A 19,409-nucleotide genomic window follows, 5' to 3' on the forward strand; every position below is an offset into this window, starting at 1 on the left:
ATTATATATTCAACCCTAAGGTCCCCACAGCTGTCACTTGTTATTTTTGTATTCCTACTCACGGGAGAAAGAGTGAAAAGGCTGTGGAAGGCTAAAGGGAAGGAAAAGCTTGGGGATCGACTACAATCGCCATTAAAACAAGGTATGTTATTTATGATTCTCAGTTTATGATGTTCCAAGTCTATATGGGTACGTGTATGATCGATTAGGATTCTCAAATCCCTACAAGTGGCATCAGAGCCAACCCATATGGATCTGGAATCCATGTTCTTGCTTGAAACGAATTTTTAAGGTTTTTCGGGTTTTGGATCGACCTTGTATGGTGGCTGCCGGTGGTGTACGACCACCAAAATTTTAAAATTTTTATATGGAATAGAAGAGGAGGTCAAGGCGGTCATGACCATGCAAGCCGTTTCACTGGAAACGTCTCCACGCACCCGTACGCGCTGCCAGAAAAAGCGCGTGAATCTCACGAGCCTAATTTCTCGTTTAAAAAAAAAAAAACCGTTTTGGTGAGATGGCGGCAGACGATTCATCGCCGGGTTGACTCGATAGGGTTTCTGAGTCCACCCGGTGAGCTGGCAGGTCATGACTCAGTCAAACTCAGCCCGACCCAAGTGGGGCAGACCAGGCCCGACCTAGATGGGCCAGATCGAGCCCGACCCAGCTGGATCAGTTCAGGCACGATCCATATGAGTCGATCGGGATCCGATCCAAGAGGTAACCCGACTCGAGAAATACGGGTTAACCCAGGCACGAGACCCAAACCTGGTTTGAGCAGGTCACCCGACCCAAATTTTGACCCAACAATTGACCCGATTTGGTTGAACCGGTCAGCTTGACTGGTTTGATCGGTTGTGTGTGATATCACGAGCCGGATTCAAACCGCGCGTGAGAGGGAGCTTGAGGTCCCTGTTTTTTTTCGCTATGCTTGTTTTTTCGAGGGCTACGCAATGGTATGCCTCACTTGCTTCAAATGTGACATCTAGGACCCGCAGTGAGCAATTTCTGTGTTTTTACAATTTTTGAAAGGTATGTACCTGCATTTTTATTTCTATCATTTATGAGGCATACATTTGCAATAGTGTAACCTGATACAATGCAGAACAATAGTTTTTCTTTAAGGAATTGTTGAGTGTGATAATATTCATGTATTGAATTGTTTGAATTTACAAACATCCCATGGCTGCATCATGAGTAATTGGGTACTCTAATAAGGTCAGATGGAATCCACCAAAGTGGTAAAATCTAATTTTATTAGAATGCCCAATAACTTAAGGTTTATTCTAAGAGCAGCAAAGAGTGGTGATGCTCACCCAAAGGTAGCATCATCCAAGACCAAAATAATAAACACACACACATAGGGAGAGACTAGCCTAGGAATAATTGTTTACCCAAAGGTGACAGCTCTTTCATAGGTTGGTACTGTTCCGCGGTAATTGCAAAGTATTGAGTGGACCAGTACATTTCAAAACCCAAAGGTTAGGGATGTAGATTCGGTTGACACTCTCGGCTATGTGCTGATACATTGTATTGTATAACCAGCAGAGTGTGAAGAGGACCAGTGCATTTCAAAATCCAAAGGTTAGAAATGTAGTTCCGGTTGATACTCTTCTGGTTTTATAAACTAGTTCATTATAAACTAGCATGGACCTTAGGTTATGGGTATTAACAATACCCAATACTTAAATTAGCGAAAGGTATTGATTGTGCATGAAAAACCTTATACATAAGAATTAGTTAAGGTGCTAGAAAATATACTATACTGCACGTGCTTGTAAGAAAGTTCATTACTATAGGTGATTAGCTGTGGTTTTTCATTTATGGAAACTATAGAGGAATGAGGCGATGACCACCACAGTGGCACATCAATTTCCTTTGCAGTTCGGCCATGGCAGCAAAGTTGGTAGTACATGCTTAGGAGAGTTGCTACCCAAGTTTAAAGAGATTAGGCATGCATATGCAAGTATAGGAAGGATAAGCACCCTGGGGCTCTTTATGCCCAAAAGTGATAGGACTAATGTGGTCACTTTTGGTTTTATGGGAAGTACGGCTTAATGAAAGCTTAAACACATCTTATGCCCAGAGAGGGGAAGATATGCTCGGATTGTGTTGCTCGTAAATTATGTGGCTTTCAGCATCAGCTTGTCTTTTATGGGGTGTTTGTTACACATCCTAGTTATGCTCCCATGGGCAATAGTGCGCGTTTATCTATTTAGTAGTGACTAGAACTTGTGTACGCTATCCTGACTGAGTAAGGTCTAGGCAATGAATGTGGACCACTGCATCTTAGGAAGTATAGGTTATGAATGTACACTAGACTAAAATCCTTGGCTATTACGCTAATTTGTTTTGTTATAACCGACACAGTCTTGACACTGGATAATTATTGAAGTTATGGGTGTGGCAAATGCTAGTTATTGATTTGATATTCTGTTTGACAGGATGCCACCCACCAAAGAAAAGTCGATTGTAGATGATAATTTCAAGATGCAAAACTGTAATACCTGTGCCTTAGATTCTTCCCAGCACACTGGAAATCGCACTCGAGTAGGAAGTAAGAAGACGCGCTTGAGTGCACGAACATATAGGGCTATCATGAGGGCACATGCAGCGATTTTTAAAGGACCCAAAATGCCGAGACCATTGATAATGAGGGATTGGCCACCTGGGTGCGGACCAATTTAGAAAATCCTCTCTGACGTAGTGGATAAGTCGGACTCACCTTACTATACTCCGAGGTCCCCACCAAGAGATGAGGCCGACTCTGAGGAAGTAGATAGACCAGAATCACCATTCTACACTCCCAGGTCTCGTGACCATTCACCACAGCCCTCAGAATATGAGTTTTTGTTTCATGATCAAGGGGTGAATGGGAGGTGAAGGTCTTAGTGAGAGATGAGGATATGAAAATATAGAAACCATATAGGAGCCATTGAGAACTTTTAAACCATTCTGTTCATGTTTCTTTTATTGTTTTGTTTTTATTAAAACATGTAGTTTTGTTTAAATTCAGGAGAATTTTGTTTTACTTGGATAAGGATTTATATTTTTTTTTTAATAAAGTTGGCTATCCTCATCAGTTGGTTCTTTTATTTGTTTTGATCATATAATTGATGATTGCATAAATTGTTATTCTCTCCCATAGTTTAATCAGTCACAGATTATACTAGGACTTGCGCAAATAGATAACCTAGCCAGACAGAGGTTAGGACGGGCCTATAGAGGAAGGTATTATTGATACTTAGCCTTTAAAGTATTAGGGAAGTGTGTTGACTGCATCAAGGGAAAGATGGTAACTTTCAGAAAAAAAATTAGTCCCACAGTGCTTGGAAGTGTCACGAAAGTAGTGGTGATGCTAGTCAACACTTGAGAAGGAAGTAAATTAGAAAATCCTAAGTTTAGGTTGAGATTTTGGGGTACGTATGATATTTTAAACTATAGTTTTCGAACAAGTAAATTAAAATACCCCATCTGACACAACCAAGGACTACCTGAGAACCTATCCTCTCAAATTTTACAATCCAAGGTGGGTGATAGCAGGATATTTCGTAAGATCGTAGGGTCATAGATTTGACACTCAAGCTCAGAGAGTAGAATTAATAAGATCACTTGTGCAAACTCTCTTAAGGTTGAGGGTAAAGTGTCTGCGTTTGTGAGATGGTTGGAAGGGTTTAGGATGAAATGGTGTTTGAAAATTAATTGAGTTTCCTTAAGGGTACAAGGTTGTTGCATCAAAGCTGTTTGTTTTAAAACCAATATTGGCCTTCAGGGGAAGGCAGAACACCACAATACAAGACAGTACCGAAGTTTTCCACTGAGAAGGAAAGGGTTTGATTACAAGGAAGCCTTTCTATCTTTTAGACTCATTATTGTAGCACCCAAACCGTGGAGTCACATGTGTAGGAAAACTGGTAAGCCACCACCAACCTAGTAAGTTGAACTGCAATGATCAGGTAGAGTGAGTTCACATGCCTCAGCATAAGTGTTTTGAGGAGGAAAAGGAAGGGCTATCGAATTCATAAGATGTCGGAATCACTGTAAGAACTAAAACATGCTGCAGATTATGACTTCGTATGGTTCTGTTAAGCGTGAGCAATTGGCAATTGCATCCACCAGAAAACTACTAGGGGTAGGTTCATCTTCTGTGTGCCCTATGTAGATGATATACTGCTAGCCGACAGTGATCTTAACCTATTTTGGGAGACCAAACAGTTTATTTCCTGCGATCATGAATTGAAAGACATAGAAATAAAAGTACACCTATGTACTTGGTTTCGTGGTAAGTGATGGTAAGTCGTGTGGAAAGGAAGACTGTCTTAGGTTACCACAGAGAGCTTATATTAACAAGATCTTGTTGAGGTTTGACTTATCCAATGATGTGGGAGGATGCACTTATCCACAAGGGGGACAACTTGAACGAGGAATAGTGTTCAAAGGAGTTTCTTGAGAGTGATTCCATGAAGGACAGGCCTCATGCTTCAGCTGTGGTCAGGTTGATGTATGCACAGGTGTGCACTCATCTTGATATTGCATTCGTAGTTAGCATTCTTGGGAGCTTTTCAGTCTGATGTAGGACTGGGTCTTTGAACCGCAGCTAAGAAGGTGGTGCGGTACTTACTGAGTGCCAGAGATTTTGGGCTAGTCCACGAGAGAGATGACTGACTTGGTGTAGCCGGATAATCAGATTCAGACTCCAATGGTTGAACTGATGACATGGAATTGATCTCTGGTGGTGTCAACTTGGTGGTTGGAGGAGTTCTATAGAAAAATGGAAAGGTGTAAAGCAGACCGATATTAGACTGTTGTTGCTCTACCCACCATGTAAGAAGCGTGATGACGATTTTGAGGCGATCGAGCGGGCTGTTTGGTTAGGCTTTTCACTGCAGAACTAAAGGTTGCTAACTCTGTCCCTAAACCCTTGTGGTGGTGGTAAGACAAGAGTTCTGCAGTTGTCTACCCAAAAGAACATCGAAAGGCAAACAGTTCAAGGCGAGTAGGGACAAAGTATTTTCCTGTCCGAGAAGAGGTGACTAAGGGAGAGGTCGATGGTGTTTACGTCACTATTGTGCAGTTGGTGACTGAATCTTTTTCTAGGGTTTCATTCAGCAGGGTTTTTCTCTGAGGTCATATTTTCAGGAGACCAACTAGTATAGTACAAGCAAAAGTCCCTAGATTCATGGAGGTATAGAACAACATAGTACTTGTCATGTTTGTTTGGGTGATGGCAGTGTGATTCCCGAGGTTTAGTGGGAGTCTGTATTGTTTTGACAATTATGACTATTATGTTCATGATATGTCGTTTTGTGGGAGTTTGTTGCTCCCCTTTTGACTGTTATTTTAACTCTTTATTTGACCAGTGATTTCTTTATTTCCTGCCATCTTGATGCATTTATTGGTTATGGTTTCTTTGTATATTATTGTATGACATGTCTTATATGTACACAATGGCGATGTTTAGCCAAGGTTTTTACGATGGCGGTATTTAGTCAAAGGTAACACAATGGCATTTAGCCATAGGCAATATTTAGCCAAAGATAATGAAGTGGCAATTAGCCATAGGCAGTTTAAAGCCAAAGTTCTTTAAGATTGGCAGATAAGCCATGGGCGGTAAGCCAAAGTATGGTGTTAACTCCAGTTCATGGTGGTTTAGCCCAAGTATGAGTTAATGTCAAAGTGTACTACCTGTGAGGATTTTCAAGGTAGAGGACCTACGAGGAAATGAGCATTTAGTTGCTGATCACTTGTTATGCTCTTGTTTCCTTGTTAATATGTTTACCCAAAGCGATTCGAGTTAATAGATCGTTTGTGGCTGTAATGACAGAAAGTTGTATGCCGTATATTGAGGCATATCTTCTGATGTCGTTCGACACAAGTGGGTATTAATAAGAATCAAAGTAATTTTGAGTGAAAATGGGGTTTTGGCCAATTCCAATAAAGATATGTGTATTAATTTTGTCCAAGTGGGAAATTGTTGGGTTTTGGGCTTCATTAATGTATTTTATCTTTATTGGGCCCATAAGGTAAATATTGATAATTCACTCTAGGTTTAAGTCTGGGGTATATCTGACCTTACACATTGTGGGAGTGTGATTAGGGTCAGGGAGAATATTATATAATCAACCCTAAGGTCCCCACAGCTGTTACTTGTTATTTTTGTATTCCTACTCACGGGAGAAAGAGTGAAAAGGCTGTGGAAGGCTAAAGGGAAGGAAAAGCTTGGGGATCGACTACAGCCGCCATTAAAACAAGGTATGTTATTTATGATTCTCAATTTATGGTGTTTCAAGTCTATATGGGCACGCGTATGATCGATTGGGATTCTCAAATCCCTACACTCACAACTCACGTATCTCCTCAATCAACCATAGAGCATCCCACGTGATCTGATATCGACCCACAATCATTTGAATAGCCACAAGGGAGTCCAAGCGAACCTGAACTTGGGATAGCTCCATCGCTCTTGCTTTTAACAATCCACACTTGATTGCATGAAGTTCAACATTAACCACATTGGTCTCCTTCACACCATCCGCTAGAGCAAAAACTGGTTTGCCCAAGTTATCTCTACCAATGGCCCCATATCCACCCATCTCATTCTTCACTGATCCATCACAGTTTAAAGCAACCCAGCCAAGGGGAGGCCGGGAGGGGGAGGCCAAGTATAGGTGGTTGCCATAGGTCGTGAATAGGTTACCCGGATACCCCATTTATAAAAAAATTCTCTATTATTTTTGTTGTCAAGAGCCAGATATGGAAGATCAGAAAACTTGCCTTGAGTATCCAAGACAATGTGATGAAGCACACCCTCTGGAGAATTGGCTTGTTGTTGAAAAGCTCTTGCATTCCTCTCTTACCAAATACAGTAGACAACGACAACAAAGTTGAACTTGCAAACACTATTCACTAAGGGATCACCCTTAAAGTGATTAACAACACAACCTTTTCCCAACTTAATGGGGTCAGATACATGGATCCTAGTAGAGAAAAATAAATTAATATAGAAGAATTAAAAGGAAGGGGCACACAACAACAACACAAACTCTAGGGCATCAACCCTTCTTAGCTATGTATCACCTCTTAACTGTCCAACATCTAGGCATCGATTTGGGATTTATTACAACAACAACAATATCACAACATTAAAGTCCAACTAAATGAGGTTGTCAATATGGATCTTTGCTCTCCACTCGGCTCTATTAGAAATCATGTCAAGAACAAGGCCTAAGCTAAGCTAGTCTTCATTCGTCACTTCTCCCGTGGTAATCTTAGGTCTACCCCTCGTTCTTTTGACTCCCTCAATTTGAATTAGGTCACTCCTCCGAACTAGGGCATCCGAAGGCTTTCGTTGAACATGACCATGCCACCTCAAATGACTCTTCCAAGTTTATCATGAATTTGGAGTTACTCCCACCCCAACTCTAATGTGGTCATTCCTTCCTTTATCCTTCCTAGTTTCCCACATATGCATCTCAGCATCCTCTTCTCTGCAACACCACAACCCAACATTCCTTTTTAGTAGGAACTTTAGTAATCATGACCTCATATGATTGCTTAATTAATTTCATCATATTTCAAATATTATTAATAGTTTTTTACTTTATTTTACAATCAAATCTTTTTTATTTAGAAAGTATAATAAATTTTAAACATTAAAATATAAGGGAGAGGGTAAGCAAGTGGCACAGAGAAGCACACCGGTGAAGAACGACGAGATGGTTTTTTCATCCATGAAGGCAAATAGGTCATTTCATGTAAGGAGAGAGTTAGAGAAGGTGCTAGTGTACCCTTTGCGGTCAGCTCAAAGAATATTTTATTAAAAACATGCATCAAACCCTTACATGGTTTATTTTATGTATTTATTTATCATTTTATTTCTTTTATCTCGATCATGTGGGTCTTATGTGGAATTGTGGATGATACCATTCTCCACGTGCATTACCATTAGTGTGGCATGAGAGATTTTTCGCACATTGGTGGCGTGGTAAGCTTATCCTTTATGTTATAATTTGAATTTTGACACATTACAAAATCTCAAATATTTAAAAGAAAAAATGTTTTCTATACCTGAGCATGGTCTGTACCAGTGTCCCCTAGTGTCTATCTCTCTCCTCCCAAATGAAATGACTTCTCTACACCCTATTGGGAGAGGAGGAAGAGACATATGGGGCACTGGCGTAGGCCATGCTCCCGGACAGAAAATATCATCCCCAAAAGTTCAAGTTGACCTGAACCTGCCCGAGCATAGCCCTGGTCCGGTCTATGCTGGCCCAATATTACACTATTGGGCTGGGCTGTTCTCTGCTCGGCCCAGCTGTGTAGAAGGCGGATTGAAGATTTTACACAGTATTAAAATCCTTCGCAGCGCCGATGGGGCGGCGGTGCATATCCGGCAGCACAGCAGAGGCTATGTGTGCCATGTGTGCCAACTGGCCTCTGCTGTGTAGTCGGATGTGCATTGTCGCCCTGCCGATAGTGCAGAGGACCCTGGTCCTTTTACACACCCCCAACCCCACCCCAATTAAAAAAACAAAAAAACCCCAACAACCAACGTCGAGAAGTGTCCATGAATGACTTCTGGCTTCTCGAAGAACACCTGAATCGGAGATTTCTTTCCTTCAGCAACACAGATCGAAGCGAATAACCATACAGAGAAAGAGTAGAGGACTTATTGAAGTATCCAACTCGAAATTTTCTTTATTTATACTCAAGGATATCAGGTATTGGTTCCTTCAGATCCTTCTACTTCTCTCTTCGAATCTCTAACTTATCTCGCTAGACTCTATTTCTTATGCTTTTTTTCCCCTCGTTCTTTCAGCTATTTTTTTTCATTCACCCTGTTATTGTTTCTCCGTGCCATTTGTAGAACAGGTTATGTTCCATTTCCCGTCATATTTTCCCCTGTATTCTTTATCATTTATTTTCAATATGTTCCGATTCAAAAGTTTGTGTTGCTGTTAAATTTCCTGTGTGGTTCTCTGATTTTGGAACATCTATGAATCTTCATAAAATTTTAATTTACTGAATTCTGCAATCTACATTTGGTACATGCATTCATGTTTTTTTTTTTTTGGTGAATTGCATCCATGTTTTTTTCTTCCCCTGTAGCCATATTGTTTATATACAGGATGAATGTGGAGGACCCGATGATCCTAACCATGTGAAAAATTATACCTCGTCTCTCTGAATTTAAATAGGTTGATTAGCAGGGGAGCAAAAGGTGAATTTGTTTGATTTATTTCATATCTATATATGACTACATAGTACCCAGGTCTGATTGACCTAAGGGTTTTGAAGGGAGAATTGAAAGGAAAACTGTATTTATGTATATGTGTATGCATGTATGGCTTGAGTTATCATTGGGCAGACTAAATGTACAAACAGAAAAATTTATAAGTTTCAATGATTTGTTAGTAAGAGTGTATACATGAATAATAGCACTTTCAATGTGTGATACATTTGAGATAGGGAGAGATGTTGAGCGAGGACGGGGAAATGGTGTGTGTGTGTGTGCGGGGGGGGGGTGTAATGTGTGTTCGCATACCAAAAAGAATGACAAAACCAGTTAGGAAAACATGGTGACAGTCATGATTAGAATTTGTATATGTTTTGTCTGAATGGATATTCATGCATGAGTATGTATTCTGGAATGAGATCAGTTAGAAAGTTTCATGATTGTATATGTGGGACATGAATTTATGTACACTTGTTGATTAGTTGTCTATTTGATGTGATCAGTTCTGAAGAGCTGCTTATACTTCTTGCTATGTCATCATGATAAGTTGTTCTCCTATCACTACATGCGTGAAACATGTTGTCTACCTTAGTAGGTATGCTGGAAAGCAAAAGACTGCTCAAGTTTATGCTATGGTGTCTCAATCACAATCAAACACATGCTGTTTTTATTTCCATGGCGGTCACTCCAAACCTAGATATGCTGGTTTGACCATCTCTGCGAACTTTTGTTCCCAAGCACTGAGGGGAAACTCTCTTTCATCTAGCTTCTCCAAATGGAGGAGAAACTGGCATCCATTAACTATCAAAAGCTCAGCAAATTCTTCAGGACGGAAGATGTCATGTCTAGGGATTTCATCACCATGTCAAAACATTTGTTTAAGGCTTTTGGTGCCAAGACGAGAAATGTGTGCCAAAGTCAGGTGGAATTTCAGACCCACATCTCCGCAGCAAGGAGGTACCTCTGCAGGCCTGATTTTTGGCTTGCTGGTTTTCTTTTCAAGTTCCAACCCAATATATGCTGCAGTGGCCAAAAGGAAGAAGGATCACGAGGATGATTATGAGTCTTCTGTGACCACTTCTTCACATGGGAAGAAAGTTTACATGGACTATTCCATCACAGGTGAGCAAATATTTTCTTTTCTTGCCTTTATCAGTGGTGGATTTAATTGATTTATCTTTTGTTTGCTGCAGGCATTCCTGGAGATGGGAGATGTTTGTTCCGCTCAGTGGCACATGGTGCTTGTCTACGATCTGGTAAACCATCTCCTAGTGAGAGCCTTCAGAAAGAATTAGCAGATGAATTGCGAGCCAGAGTATGTTTTTCTATGCCCTTCACTATTATCATAATAAATCAATTTTTGTACTGATATTCATTTGTATAACAGTATAAGTACTAAGTGGGTTGTTAGTGGATCACCATGTGAGGATGTAAACCTGTGAGCTTTCATCTCATGACAGTGAAATTAACCTATCTAAGCAAGCTGGTATCTTTTGAATGTTTGGTGTTGCCACTGGTTTTGCCTTTTCTGATGAGATCAGCAACTCAAGTAGGTTTTACTTTGATACCGATTGTTCAATTATACAGCCAATTTTGACAGTAATGTGACTCTATGTTATAAGGGTGGGCTGCCTAATAGACTTAGAGACCAAATTTTGCCTACTAAATTCATTGTCTTTCCCGACATATTGGATACTATACATATATTTACTTTTATTTTTTTTTTTTTTTTGGGGGGGGGGGGGGAACCCACCCACCACCACCAACTCCACATTCTTTTGTCTTGCACATACAGTGCATGCACCTTTTATTTTTATTTTTATAGGTAGACCTTGAAGACTGTTGGATTCATGACCCCTTAATTGTGAGGTGTTGGTCCTTGCCGACTGAGCTACCTCCTTGTGCCAATTAGTTATTATCAAGGTTCGAGATTTCGGTTTTCATTAGGGTCGTAACCACAATATTTCGGGCTTCAATGAAAATTCGCCCGGAACTTTGCATGTTTTGGCTGGCCATTTCAGTGGTCAAATGGCCATATTTTAGGAACCTTAATTAAGCATCTCTAAGCATATTTGAACCTTTGGATTGTAAAAAAATACACCCAAAATGGTAGTTTAGTTTTGTACCCTAGGTTGGTCGTGTACACCTTACCCTGCTTTATACTTTCTCTTCTTTTTTCTTTTTTTTTGAGTTTTCCCATATAAAAGCTGAAACCACTCGAAACTCAGGAAATGAATTGAAATTGTCAACTCATTTCGCTCAGAAGAATGCTTTTATATGTACTGTTTTGTATTGTTCCAATCATAAAATACCGAAACCGAGTCGACTGCAAAATTTTGGCTGAAACTACGAAATATCGGTTGAAATTATGCATACCTAGTGAGTTGACCTGCATTTCATGTTGACCTTTGTTGAAACCAATTTCTCCCCCCCCTTGAAATCTTAGTTGTTTTGACCGAAATTTCGAACCATGGTTTTTACTCCAAGGGGGGTATCTCAATTGACAAAGAACCAACACCTTACAATTTAGAGGTCATGAGTTCAAGTCTCGTTAGGCCTACCTATAAAAAAAAAAACCCCAGAATATAACATAAATTAACAACTTTCTCATTTTACAATTAAAGTAATCAAGCTTATGCAATGCTTAGAAATTGCCTTGACTACACTGGATGGTGCTCTGACCTCCCATTTTTTTGGGTGAGAGCAGTGATTAGATGTACATGAGTTTTGAGCCATGACTATCAAACAATGTTGGAGCCATGGCCATGGTTGTTGTCATTGTTGTCAACATGGTTAATTGAGCAACACACTCACACAGGTAGTTGGCAGTATAATAAGATGACTTGACAATTGAGCAGTTCTTGTATATGTTAAATGTTTCAAGGTTGTTTCAATGGTTCAAATTGTTGGTCTTTTGGATTAAGCGTTTACCGCTACACTAAAATAATTGGTATCAGAGCCAAGGTCGCAGGCTCGAGCCACTTGGCAAACTCTGAGGGGGGAATTGTTGGGCCTAGAAGGTCAGTGTCTCCTTGCGACATTGGGACTAACCACCCCGCCTTGCATAAGGAAATAAAGTTGCACTCTTACACCCTCACTACCACCAATTGGTTTTTGTATCGCGGTGAATGCTTGATCCGAAAGACCCCTACTATTTGAGGAGTCTTGAAGAATAGAATCCTTTATGCGTGGCTTGCAGTTGAAGTACAGCTGTTAGGCGAAGAATAAGAGAGCTGCAATTAAAGGGGCAGTGTTTGTGCAACAGAATTGAAAAAGAACACACACACACATATTAAAGTGTGCTTGTGTGCTACGTGTTCATTGTCATAAAGATCATGTTGCTGCTATGATTTCTGAGATCTAAGAGTGTGATCATTGTGCACGTGCTGCTATCATGAATTGAAGATCTTATATGGTTCTGCTATGCATTCTCTGATATGATGTTGAAGACTTGGAGTTATTTTGATTTGAGAAGGAAGAGGTGCTGCTGTTCCATTACTGAAACAAATTTCAGACAGAGAGAAGGACAAGGGAGCAGTTAGAAGATAGATCAGAAATATGTGAATAGGTACTGTTCACTACTCAGATTTTCTAATACGGTTTGAATCAGTGATATGATTGTGTGGGTGCTATTGAAGTGATATATTGCTGCCTGGGTTATTTGAGTTCTACTACTGCTCTGTAAATTGAAGATCAAACACTCTCTTTGATTGTTGATATTGTTGTTGCCATATTATTCTGGGAACAGTCTCACCTTGTCTGAGAAGGTAGTGATTGGTTAAAGAACTCGAAGTACATAGCTGCTATCATTGTGAATAGAAGATTATATGTTGTTGCTGCTTCCATGTTTTTGATGACTGAGATGGTTGCATTGTTGATCTTAGCACATTCAGTTTGATTCCTACACATTAGGGGAGACAATTGTTAGCGGGATTATACAGGTTGAGGTAATCTGCATCCGCAAGTCCTTATTTTTGTTTGTTTAGTGTTTGGTTAATATTGATAATCCTAAACCATTGATGTATTGGTGGGATTTTTAATTTTGTGATATTATGTTGTAAACCTAGCAAGTTGGGACTTGTCTAGGGTTTGGGGATTGTTGTCCTAGCCTTTGTGTCATTAAGGATTGAAATAGGAGGGTGTTCTTGAGTCATTATTGTGGCTGAAACACACCTTGTGTAGGCAAGTGTTGAAATAGGATAAGGTGTTCTTGAGCCATTGTAATGTAGTCCTAGGTAGGAGTAATCCCACTAGGAACCAGGGTAATAGGATCTCTTAACAAGGCTGGCCGATTGGGACAGCTTAGGCTAATTAGGGCAGAATTAGGGTTATGGTTAGGGTTTCGACTTAGGGTTTTATTTGGTAATGATGTGCAGAATTTTATGAGTCTAATGGTATAAGTTGGATCAAATTTGGTTGAGGTTGGAATTCTGGGGTTTTGGGTAGGATGCCTTATGAAAATGGACTGTTTGTAAGATCTAGGGTTTAGGGGCAGATTTTAGGAAAGAGGTTTATAGGGTATTAATGGGCAGGTCTAGGGGGTTATTTTGGTATAAAGAAGTTAGGGTTTGGATGAGTTACAAAATTTTGCAATTTAGGGCAGAATTGGATTTAGGGTTTTAGGGTTCTAATGGATCTATGGATTAATGGAAGGGATGATAATAGGAGTAGATGGAGCTTAGGTTAGAGGATTAGAAGAAGAAGGTTAAATGCTGAATTAATAAACTACTTACTTGAAAGATTAAATCTTCAATGGTAGCAGCTTTGAAGAACTAGAAGAAGGACCTCCCGATCTACAAGATGCAAAGAGTCGATCGGAGTCCACCAATCCCTTCACCTTGATATTACCCACAAGATAGCCTTGATATTACTCACAAGGTTCACTCAACAGAGCAGAGCAGCAGCTATGGCAGCAAACAAAAGCTTTTTCATTAATCAAATTCGTGTCCAATGCTGGCCTCCCTTACAAACTTATATAGAAGACTCAAAAATAGACTTAGACACTAAAAGGGAATGGCCTAACCTTATTCCTAACCTATTAGGCAACTTAAACTGACTAGGAAACTCAAATAGACTCAAAATAGAGTCCTAATGACTTAAAACAACTTAAACTACTTAAAATAAAGAAGATTCCCTAGTAGCCAATAGGATATAAGAACCTCTTAGCCAATAGGATCACTTCACTTAAATTAGACCAATTGAACCAATTGGATGCAACCAATTTAAACCGGTTCAATTAAAAACACACAATAAAAACTAAGTATTGGGCTAATCCCGTATGCAACCTATGTACCCCTATTTTAGGCCCAAAAAAGTGGCCTATTACATTGGAAACCCATGGGATCAAAGGCCCAACATGTATGTAACCCAACCCTAGACTTATTTCTAATGAAACAAGCCCTATTTGGTGATGAATCTGCATCACATTGTTGCGGTAAAAAATTGCTAGTGACTAAGTAAACGCTGGTGTCAGTTTGACCATTACTTTGTGGATGTAATGCATACTGCCGAACCATGTAAACCTTGTATCATTGTGATTTGAATTTGTTTGGACATATTGGAGTGCTATTGTGATGATAGGATGGGTGTGCACTATCTAGTAGACCTGACCACTTTGTTGTGACGAGGTGGAAGTACATACGAAAGTGTTTGTGCATCTACGTGTGTGTATCGAAAGTGAGATATCTTTATCAGTGTGATTGACTACAGGATTGTGTTGTGTGTGCTGTGTGTTGATAGATATAGTGTCGTCATTGTTGGTAATATCGTGGGTGTGTTGCAAAGAGTGTTGGGAGAAAATTTGGAGGATTTTTTTTTTTTTGTAGAAACTGATTCACCCCTCTTAGTGTCAACCTAGGAATATCAAATGGTATTAGAGCCAAGGTTGCAGGTTTGAGTCACCTGGCAAACACTGAGGGGGTGATTGTTGGGCCTAGAAGGTCAGCGTCTCCTCGCGACTTTGGTACTAACCGCCCGCCCTGCATTAGGAAATAAAGTTGCTCCCTTACTACCACCAATTGGTTTTAATGTAGCAGTAAACGCTTGATCGGAAAGACCAACAAACAACAACAAAGACACTCATATACTTAACAATTTGGAATTTGCACAGCATTATCCTGCTTTAATTGTGAGCATCGACTCATGTGGAAACTAGTTTCAACCAATGCTGGCCCTTGCCAACTCAGACTAGTAGTTATTTCGGTGAAAAATATAGGAATTCATAACTGGAGAGAAACTGATTTTTAGTTTTCTCATGCGTCTAACTTAGACTATTTCCAATTATGCAAGTATTTTTACAACTGCTTGAACTGATCTGCTTTTACAGGTTGCAGATGAGTTTGTCAAAAGACGAGAAGAGACGGAATGGTGAGTTTGCTAAAATCCTATCTTTTTTAATTATTATAGTCGCTGTTCTTCGAAAGTAGACAGTGGTTGCTTGTATGTTAGATATTGCATCCCTATGGAGTCCAGCAATCTGCTTGGCCTGCGTCAGAAATCCCTGGAGAATTAGTTTGCTTGAAATTGTGGCATTTTTCTTATGCAAAGAAGATTGAACTAGACTCACTTGTTATGTGTCAAAATAATTGCTGGATGGGCATTTATTTGATTGAACCAAAATTGCTAACAGGTTTGTGGAAGGAGATTTCGACACATATGTTTCACAAATCAGGAAGCCACATGTATGGGGAGGTGAACCTGAGCTATTCATGGCCTCACATGTTCTGAAGTAAGTCTTTATTTATTTTTTTTCATTTTTATAATTCTTTAGGAGTGTTGAAAAAGTGGGTCTTCATTAGCATCGGTTTAAATCCTGACTATGCGTTGTACATTCTTCACTTGTGGAAAGGAATTTTATTTTAAAAAAAAAGGTGTGGAAAGGAGAAAAGGTTACCATCTTTGAAGAATGAGGGCTCTCTGATTCTTTATCAACTCCAAAATAATTAACTAATTCAATGTACTTAGTTTAAGACGGGAAGAGTATTACGAGAGTAGAGAAAATCCAACTCTGACTCAAACCCACCACAGGTTACAATATCAAATCTGTGTTGCCTTCTGGTCAAAGCTTGCACAGATCTGTTCCAATAAGGCCAGGTCAGGACTGATTACCTAGTAATTTGCCAGTTTGTTGTCCTTCCCTTTCTTTATTTCTAAAATATTTGGACCTATGTAACATAGATGTCAACAAATATCATCCTGACCTTCTCTCTTTCTTTTTGGAGGGGGGGGGGGGATGACCTCAACTAATCCAAACTGATTTTAAAGCATGCAAATCTAATATTTTTTTCTTTTTGTGAAAACAATTTCTAACTTTTGTATAAGAAACTTGAGGAGATGAATGTTATGAGAACTGATGGATATGATAACTTCAGGATGCCAATCACTGTTTACATGCATGATAAGGATGCTGGTGGCCTGATTACCATTGCTGAGTACGGTCAAGAATATGGTAAGGAGGATCCTATTAGAGTCCTCTATCATGGTTTTGGCCATTATGATGCTTTGCAGATTCCTGGGAAGAAGGGTGTTAGATCAAGACCATCGCACATGTAATTAGATTCAAGCCGGGAAAGAAAAATTGGAAAATTTTAGGGTAAAAAAAGGCATGGTCAGGGTGAGCAAAATGCATGTAACATGTCTCATCTTCTTCAGTCACATTTAACTGTAATACTAGATTTTCTTATTTTGTCATGCATCTTTTGCTATTGCTGGAATGAAGTGTCATGCATCACACTTGATCTTTTGTACCAGAGAAAGATTCTGGACTTAGCCTATGTGAAATTATTCCAATCAATTGGAACTTATGTTATATATCTATAAAATAGAACACTAAAGTCATGAGGACCCTTTTGATTATTTGCATATTTAATCAAGTTTTCAGTGTCATTCCCATGGTTTTTGAATAAAACCAAGAGCTGTTTTCCTTAATGTATTTTTGGCTGGCCAATGAATGAGTCGATTTTCCAAGTTTTAAAACATGAACCAAAAAGATTGAAATGGTAAATTGCAAAGGGGAAAGAAGAGCAAAAACTAAAGATTTTTCCCATAAAAAACTGATGAAAAATGACTTAACAGGTGAAGCCATGAAGGTGGGAAGAGGAGTTAGGGTGGGAGGTTACCATGCAAGTTATCTGCTATTAGAACTCTCTATAAAAGAGATCTGACCTGTTGCATCTTTTCCAAACAACCATGGCATCATAGGCTTAGTTAGGTCAATGATAGGGGATTGGTAATTTCAAGTTGTAATTTCTTTATTAAAGAGCACTAAGTTGCTATTATAAGTTAGTTTTTCTACTAAGGCTCTCAATAGAAAATCAACAGCAACAACCCAAAATGCCCACATAACTACAAATTTCACTATGTGAATGTGTAGAATAATCCTTTTCTTTTTGGTAACTGCATGTGTAGCCTAATCCAACCAGCCTCATTATAGATGAAAGATGCTTGCCAATTTTACAAGGTTACTGAGGTAGGTAGGAGGGGCTCAGATGGGTTGAGGGCCTGAGGCCTTGGAGGGGCAGGGCGCCAAGAGTTTTTGAAACCTTAGCCCAACAGTATCAACCTATCTTTGGTCACACCAGCAGACCCTCAAAATTAGGAATGGAGATGGTAACCACCCATCACCATCCTAAGGTAAGTAATAGATGGGGGTTTCAAAAATGGGGGTTGGATTGGCCGAATTGTATCAGAATTGACCAAGGCTGATCCAAATGCGAGTCGATTTGGCTCGGCCGTGATCCTTCCAAAACTAGGATTAAGGCATATTTGGGTCGATTTTATCGATTCTTCATTGATCCTGATCGATGCTGAATTGGATTTGACCGAACCGAACTGAATCCCAGTTCCAAGTTTTTAAACCCTAAATAGATGTGAAGGTGACATTCAAATTTCACAAACAACACTTTTCTATACATCCCCTTCTTTATATATGATCTGTTAATGAATATTTGTTTCTTAAGTTCAATTCTATTGGCATGTTGGTCTATCAATGGAGTTGTTCAACCTAAATTTTAAAACATTGTTCACAATGTAGCATTGAAGGGTCAGGAATTTTTTAGCTTTTTTGTTATTTAAAAAAAAAAGTTGAAACTGGATGAACCAGATAGGAGAAAGTTTCCTTTGCAAAAAACCCATCAACGGTTATAAATGTTCTGTTCCCTATAATATGAAATCAATAATACCCTCCACTGTTTCATAACCCCATGGACACCATCTGAATCCTTCTTTGACCATGGTTTTTCGATTCCATTCAAGATACAGATTGTACAAGACGAAACTGAATAGATTTAGAAAGAATTTTAAAATCAAAAGTGAATTGGTTTGATTCAGTTCTTATTCGAGTTTCATGTATTCGGTTCTTATACAGTTTTGAAATTTCTGTTAGACTTATTTGATTCACATTGGATCTTTTACAGGTTTTCGATTCAAAGTTTGGTTCATTTGGTTCGATTTCCATTGTATTTCACTCAACCTATAGTCTTAACTTTAAAATCAAAATTTAATTGTACGGAAACGATTTTCATTTTTCAAAACCATAACCATACTAATTCCTTTTGGTTGGATTGAATTTGATTTTAAACGACCTGTTTTGTTTTTGTTCCAATTCTAAATAGGGATATAAACAGATATTCGAAAATTCGAATTTGATTTGTATTCATATTTGTGGGTATCCGAATTTTTATTCGAATAATTCGTACAAAAATTATTCGATCCGAATAGATATCTAACTAATAATAATAAAGTAACTAATGAACTTGAGGGTAATTCAATAGGTTCTAAAAAATGAGAATTATGAGATTAAAACAACTCAAACACATGGATTGAAAGTGAATTGTATCCATTGGAGGGACGAAGATCTATGTTACACAAATCAAAGATGTAAATGGATAGTTAAAAATCCAAAATTAATTTGCATCTGTATTTGTTTAGAAATATTCATATTCGGATAGATAATATCCCAATCCGATCACATCCGATTCATATCCAATCCGTATATCAATTCAGGTCGTCTATGTATATGGCCAACGTTTACTTGAAATTCCATCTGTGTGGCCAAAGGCGTACGAGAATGGCTCTCATACAATGTATGTGGCCAGCGCTCCGCCCCTTCGTGTAGAAAGGAGACAAGATAAGTGGAACAACTCTCTCTCTCTCTCCAATCGAATAGCTGAAGCGA

General features: G+C 39.1%; 1 protein-coding gene across 3 annotated transcripts; it reads left to right on the forward strand.

Annotated features, from left to right (window-relative positions):
• The first annotated feature begins 8,551 nt into the window (after positions 1-8,551).
• On the forward strand, positions 8,552-16,886 carry LOC122644238 (OVARIAN TUMOR DOMAIN-containing deubiquitinating enzyme 4-like). Of its 3 annotated transcripts, XM_043837866.1 has the most exons (7): positions 8,552-8,720; positions 9,739-9,959; positions 10,002-10,357; positions 10,429-10,550; positions 15,561-15,601; positions 15,864-15,962; positions 16,606-16,860. In XM_043837866.1, the coding sequence occupies exons 2-7, from the start codon at positions 9,775-9,777 to the stop codon at positions 16,784-16,786; spliced, it is 984 nt and encodes a 327-aa protein (XP_043693801.1). In that variant the 5' UTR covers positions 8,552-8,720; positions 9,739-9,774; the 3' UTR covers positions 16,787-16,860. The 3 variants fall into 3 exon arrangements, with proteins under 3 accessions (XP_043693801.1, XP_043693800.1, XP_043693802.1); XM_043837865.1 differs by having other exon boundaries at positions 9,739-10,357; XM_043837867.1 differs by lacking the exon at positions 15,864-15,962 and having other exon boundaries at positions 9,739-10,357; positions 16,606-16,886.
• The last annotated feature ends 2,523 nt before the right edge of the window (positions 16,887-19,409 follow it).

The sequence above is a fragment of the Telopea speciosissima genome, chromosome 10 (genome assembly GCF_018873765.1).
Source record: "Telopea speciosissima isolate NSW1024214 ecotype Mountain lineage chromosome 10, Tspe_v1, whole genome shotgun sequence".
NCBI classification, from domain to species: domain Eukaryota; kingdom Viridiplantae; phylum Streptophyta; class Magnoliopsida; order Proteales; family Proteaceae; genus Telopea; species Telopea speciosissima.

Coding starts and splice junctions, on each gene's coding strand:
- LOC122644238 (XM_043837865.1), top strand. CDS start 9,775: ATGATAAGTTGTTCTCCTATCACTACATGCGTGAAACATGTTGTCTAC. Junction 10,358..10,428: donor CATGGACTATTCCATCACAG/GTGAGCAAATAT, acceptor TGTTTGCTGCAG/GCATTCCTGGAGATGGGAGA. Junction 10,551..15,560: donor CAGATGAATTGCGAGCCAGA/GTATGTTTTTCT, acceptor CTGCTTTTACAG/GTTGCAGATGAGTTTGTCAA.